This window comes from Triticum dicoccoides, chromosome 2B, assembly GCF_002162155.2.
Source record: "Triticum dicoccoides isolate Atlit2015 ecotype Zavitan chromosome 2B, WEW_v2.0, whole genome shotgun sequence".
Classification (NCBI taxonomy): domain Eukaryota; kingdom Viridiplantae; phylum Streptophyta; class Magnoliopsida; order Poales; family Poaceae; genus Triticum; species Triticum dicoccoides.
This window is the reverse complement of record NC_041383.1, coordinates 126,795,745-126,801,980: the sequence shown is the minus strand read 5'-3', so window position 1 is coordinate 126,801,980 and position 6,236 is coordinate 126,795,745. Positions and strand designations below refer to the sequence as shown.

At 43.1% G+C, this 6,236-nt stretch overlaps 1 protein-coding gene across 2 annotated transcripts; it reads right to left on the bottom strand.

Moving 5' to 3' along the window:
• Nucleotides 1–2,599: 2,599 nt before the first annotated feature.
• On the bottom strand, nucleotides 2,600–6,011 carry LOC119362549 (superoxide dismutase [Cu-Zn] 4A). 2 transcript variants are annotated; one of them, XM_037627790.1, is made up of 8 exons: nucleotides 5,858–6,011; nucleotides 4,927–5,014; nucleotides 4,742–4,843; nucleotides 4,570–4,665; nucleotides 4,405–4,436; nucleotides 4,140–4,215; nucleotides 3,082–3,135; nucleotides 2,600–2,904 (listed from the first exon to the last, which is right to left on the bottom strand). In XM_037627790.1, the coding sequence occupies exons 2-8, from the start codon at nucleotides 5,000–5,002 to the stop codon at nucleotides 2,882–2,884; spliced, it is 459 nt and encodes a 152-aa protein (XP_037483687.1). In that variant the 5' UTR covers nucleotides 5,003–5,014; nucleotides 5,858–6,011; the 3' UTR covers nucleotides 2,600–2,881. The 2 variants fall into 2 exon arrangements, with proteins under 2 accessions (XP_037483687.1, XP_037483688.1); XM_037627791.1 differs by having other exon boundaries at nucleotides 5,854–5,996.
• Between the last annotated feature and the right edge of the window lie 225 nt (nucleotides 6,012–6,236).

The window sequence follows — 6,236 nt, the reverse complement described above, 5'->3', positions numbered from 1 at the left end:
AACTATTTAATTTTTTTACTTTTAACATGGCTTATTTATTTTCTTCTCTAAATACCAAATAACCCGCTTGTATACAGTGTGTACAATACTAGTTGATTCTAATTAACATTGTTCTTTATGGAATACTTTTTTGTGTGCAATATGAAGGTGGTTCTGATTAGGGAATTGAGAAGACGTCCAACCTTTAGCAACCTAAAGATCTTGTCCCTTGGTGAATGGTGTATGGCACCTGGTTTCGATGCACTAATTTTCCTGCTCCAACATTCACCTGTTATAGAGAGGCTTTTTCTCCAACTTAAATTGGTATGTGTTACGTGTATATTCGTTGTTGGTGTATTCATGCCTGAGCATGTGCTTAATAACAGTTTTGTTGATCTGCACAAGAAGCCTTGGAAACAAGTATCAAACTACAGAGAAGATCATTTACCTGCAAAGACCTTCAAATGGTAAAGATCAAATGCTCAAAGGATGATGTGAGAGTCCATAAGTTGGCAAATTTGTTCATTTCAAATGGTGTACCCCTTGACAAGATTTTAGTCCATCGGAGTGGGAGTGCTTGTGAGTCATACTGCATACCTTCTCTTCATATACGGCATACCTTCTCTTCATATGCCATTTATATCTTCCCATGCTATTTTCTGACAGATGCAAGATACATACTATATGGTTCCTGAAAAACTAAGTTTATACCATTATATAGAGTGAAGTAACTATAAATATTAGCCATTTGATAATATGCTCCATCTAATGGTTGCGAGATAGCAAATCCGAGCATTATCAGTTGTTGGATGAATTTTTCATTTCATAGGATTCTGCCATGTCACCTTGTAATTGAATTCCCACTCTATCATCTCATAGTGTTCTAGAAGCATGTTTTCCCCATGCGAAGAATTATCCATAATCCGCCAATAAAAAAGGCATGGAGAAAAATCTTGATTCTAGAGGGGTGAGAACCGAGTTAGATTATACTGGAGCAGGACCAGTATGTTAACATGGCAGTAAATAAAATGTTAACAATGCAATTGTATAATATTGAAGCATTAATAAAGCACAACCATTACTTAAGTTATTTAGAGAGAAAAATATGTGCACTTCGACTAAAATAGCATTAAACACAAAATAATGAACTCCCCACGATCCCTATTTTTCAAAATTATTGAATTGCTGGCTTTTCTGGTTTCATACTAATTCTCATTTGTAAGTTTGTACCAAGAACACCCTTTTGGCTTTGATCAACAAAGGTGAGCATCAATTTGAGCTTTTAGTTGATTTTTCCCTGATGTTATATATTGATGATGTGTGCAATTTACTGGTTGGAGAAGTATGTTTAATTCGCAGATGATCTGCTTCGTGTAAGATGTTAGATGAGAATCTCTTGCTGTCAACTTAAATTTGTTGCTTCCTAGATGGTCCTGATCTACACACTCGTCCACTCACTGGTACTTATTTTCTACCAGATCTCCATGCGCAGAAGTTGGCAGATCAGGCCATGTGTTATCAAATTCTTGGAGCGTTCCTCACTGGTGAGATGAGTTGAGAATTTTGAAGTAGCAACCTTGGTCTTTGCCTGGAATGGACAACAGTACTTGTTGCTCGGATGTTTCAGGTTCGCAGCCGACATAAGTTGTCATGCGTTCTAGTCATTTTTCTGTATGGATTCGCATTGTTTTCAGTACAGGGAAAATTTTGCGCAAGATCCAGGTTAACTCGTGAAGTTGTGGAAAGGTGGTAGACACCGCGCCCAGGCCAATTTTTTTGGATAACGTCGTAAATGAATCCTCATCTTCAAATCCCTGAAATATGTACCCTATACTCACTGATCCCGGTCTATCTCGGCCTTGAACCGTTTTGCGGATTAGGAAAAAGATTATCCCGGCCGGGATCAATCTTTACTCTCACTTACTACACTGGTCCACATGTCATGTTCATTTTCAATCCACGGTTGCCATCCCCTCTCTCCCAAAAATGCAAGTCTCCATTCACGCCCGAGCCAGACAGCTAAGCGTACATGAACGGTGGCAGCGCGTCCACGGTGGTACCTGTTGCTATTGACGATCGTGGTGGCGGGGCCGACCACAAGCACGCCGGAGACGGCAGTGCGCGTCCCATATCAATGGCAATCAGGAAGTAGTCAGGGTCCCTGGCAAAGGGTTGTCGGAGCGAGACACCATCGGAGAGGATCATCGTGATGGACGGTCGGTCCGCCCAGGACGCGAGGAAGAAAGGGCTGCCGCCAAAGATGGCAGATGGCCGCGCCCACGCCATTGCCGCAGCTGAATCCGGTCCTGCCGTTGCCATCAATTGGGGGCCTGGAACGAGGCACTGGAGTGCCCGAGCCGGGAGACGGTGACTGAGGGGGGAACCCCGCAGATGGACACAGCAGCAAAGGAGACCGGGGACAGCCTTACTCTGCAAGAGACAGTGCCACCGTGTAGGATCTACGTTTGTTTAGTTTCACTTTGCGCCGCACCATTCCAAACAGACAAAAGTAGCTGCCCAAGACTGACAAAAACGCATCACCGGAACACATGGAGCGTATCCAGATGCACGGATGTGGTGTTGCAAGATGAATGTAGCACTACAAGAGCACTACAAGATATAAGATGAAATCTGAAATCTCTCTCGTTTTCTGTAAATATGTCCAGAGCTGGTAGCGGCTTAAAGAACAACAGCAGATCCACAAGCACTTGACAACTGTTCCAGTCACGCAAATCATAGCCAAATGACAGTGATAAAGTTCAGAGTAGCACATAGGAATTGACATGAATGGTGCACACTAACAAGTGATCAAAGATCATGTGCTTATTTAGAATAGAGATTGCAAATCTGCATTCTGAAAAGGTTCCCAGATCTGTACGATGTTGGTCGGCGAAGATGACATCTAGCCCTGGAGCCCGATGATTCCTGGAAAAAAGGAAACAAAAATCATCAGAACAGAAGAGATGCGCAGGGCTTCTATGAATCCATCAGATGCTACTACAAGAAAATAGCAAACAAACAGTAGCGGAAAAGGAAAACAGATAGGCAACTAGACCAGATTGGAGCAACCCAAAAACATCACCAAAGAAAATTTTAACTTACCGCAAGCAACACGGGCACCAGCGTTTCCAGTGCTCTTGCTCAGCTCATGTCCACCTGAAATACAGCACGGGCAGTAATGGTTACATGTGTGTTTCTGAATAGAATGAGCAGCTTCTGGGTTTTTTAAGTGCAGAAATTTCAGTGTATATGTGACAAGCAGGTGAATTTACAGATAGACAAGCAAGCACTGGAAGATTGGCTAGCTAATATCAGATGATCTTAAAACAATACGGTGAATAGAAAGAGAAAATATGCAAATAGAAATACCTTTGTTCAACTTTAACACAAGAGTTTCTTCTGTGAAGGTAACAACTATGATTTTGAGTTATAAAAACATGAAGCAAAACAATACTGTCATATTACTGTAGCATCACATCATAGATTGGGCCAGTTTCTTGAAACTAATTAAAACTAACAGAATGGTGAACTGAGGGCACCATGGCTACACAATACAATCTGGATATGCCCAATCAAAATAATCTGGACATTCAGGTGGAAGTTCTCATCTTATAAGCATATGCCAAAGCAACACAAGCATTGACTAAGCCAAGCAAATACTCGGGTGATACCGAGCATATCATAAACCATAACATCTACCCTGCATGCCAAATGCCTAAAAAACTTGTGTTGTGCATTCTTTCCTATAGACATGTGATAAGAGTACAAATTTATGTATCATATAAGACACGCAAGCCAGAATTAAATATTAGTTTTATTACCAGATTTTAAGATATAAATTTGGAAATTAGAGGAAAGCAAGAAAAAACACCCCCCAGCTCAATGTTCCATAAGGACAGTTAGTCACGAAGTACTCCTTTGATTTTAACCACTAGCTACAAAAAAGCAACAGGTTTATCCAAAAGTAGACTAGAGTTCCCAGGCTCTTCAAACTTATTCATACGACATGAATTCATGATTGTGATCCAATAAAACATATAAAATATACAAGCACATAACTATTCTAGGAATCCTGCAAAAACAACTTCATTCAAGTTTGACAAACAGTCATGCACAGGGAGACATAAAAATGTATGATTCAAGTGTTTCCAAAGCATTACCCTTGCCAAGATCATCAGCATCACCATGGACGACAACAGCACGGCCAACAATTGAATTTGGTCCAGTAAGGGGGATCTGCCATTCAAAAGTGTGATCAGTGTCAAATGAACTGTGCTGAAACACAATATCAAGAAAAAAGGACAATGTAATACTCCCTCCGTTCCAAAGTAGATGACCCAACTCTATACTAAAGTTAGTATAAAGTTGGGTCATCTATTTTGGAACGGAGGGAGTATGTTTGTAGAGAGAACAAATATTGCTTACATGGCAGTCAGTAACATTGATGTTAGCAACACCTGGGAGACAATAAGTGAACTGTCAGTGAGGCTATGCATGACACACAATGCTACCTAATTTGGGAAAAGAGCAAAAAATATATCTCCAACACAAAGGAATCTAAGTGAAGCAAGAAGTGTATAAACTTAGTACCATCCGCTCCAGCTGTCACATTTCCAAGATCACCAGCATGGCGGATTTCATCTTCGGGTGCCCCATGCACATGACCAGCAGGGTTGAAGTGTGGTCCTACAAAAGAAATCGACCGCACCAATAAGCACAGCACACTTTGTCTGTTCTGAAAGGAAGAAAGAAATTTAGGTACCAGTTGACATGCAGCCATTGGTGGTGTCACCAAGAGCGTGCACATGGAAGCCGTGGAGCCCTTCCTTGAGTCCAGTGACACTTCCCGTCACGGTGGTCGGGCCTAAACAACAACCAACCAATTTACATCCAACAAACATACAGGAAAATGATAGAGAGGCTCTCAAAGCATGTTTGCATAATTACCATCTCCCTCCTGGGTGAAGAAGATGGTGCCCTTGACACCCTCACTGCCGGTAAGCACAGCCACAGCCTTCACCATTGTGTATGTGATCTGCAGTCAAACCCCAGAAGCGAATAATCACTGAAGCGAGGTACCAGGACATCGCAAACCACCCAGCAGTGTTTCAGCACAAACATATCATAAAGCTTGGTAATTGGTACAGTACAGTTCTAGATTCAAGCTAGACACCACAATAATACAGGCTTTGCTTCACCCACACACAATATGAGACACCACAAGCATCAAATCACCATTTACCACTCAAAATCATGGGCTAGCTATGTAATTTCTCAAGTTCAGTAACAGAAAACAACATTAGGATGCAAGGAAACTAACATGGCACCGTAACATGGCATTCAGCTGCCCCAGACCGTCTAGACCCAAAATCCGGGGCATTTCCCACTCCCAAATCGCTGCATCCTCCAACTTAAACGACGGAAACACTTGACAGTAATTTTTACTCCATCCTAGCTACGTAATTCAAGTTCAGCAACAGAAAACAGCTGGATATGACAGTAGGATGAACATGACACAGTACGGGGACGAAATAAACAAGTTCTAATTGAGACGCACGGAACAGTCTACTGCCTCAACCCATCTAAATCTCGAACCCAGAGCACACCCCACGCCCAAATCGCGGCATCATCCAACACCAACGACGGGGACACTTAGCAGTGATCCGTTACCGACCAACCGCCGACCACGCACGAGCGTGACTGCACAAGCACGAGCACGGATCGGGACCGCACGAGACCGCGGCCGAATCTAACCCCGAACGAGACGCGCCGGCTATAGATCCGGGCCAAAACCACTCCGGCGAGGTCGTGGTTGCAGATCGAGAGAACGAATTTCGCAGACCTAGATTTCTGGGGAGGGGATCCGGGCGGTACCTACCTCAGGTGACCCCCAGTGCGGTGCGATGCGCGGAGGCGAGGAGGAGTAGTTGGGGAGGAGGAAGGCGAGTTCGACTTGGGTTTATGACTTGGGGGATGGGATGATGAATGGATGATGCTCTGCAGAAGACTCTCGAACCGAGGGCCGGCTAGCTTAAATACAGCAGAGCCGGTGGACTGACGCGCTGGCTCTGCTTCCCTTCACCTACCCCCTCTCGTTTCTTTTTCTTTTCTTCTTTTTATTTTTACTATTCTGACGAAGATGGAGGAAAAATGACTGGTTTTTGTGACTGTTTTGAATTTTCCACAGATTTAGAGCTTGTTTAGGACTGCTCTGCTCCTTAAAATTTAGCTCTGCTCCGAAAACACAAGCCAAACGA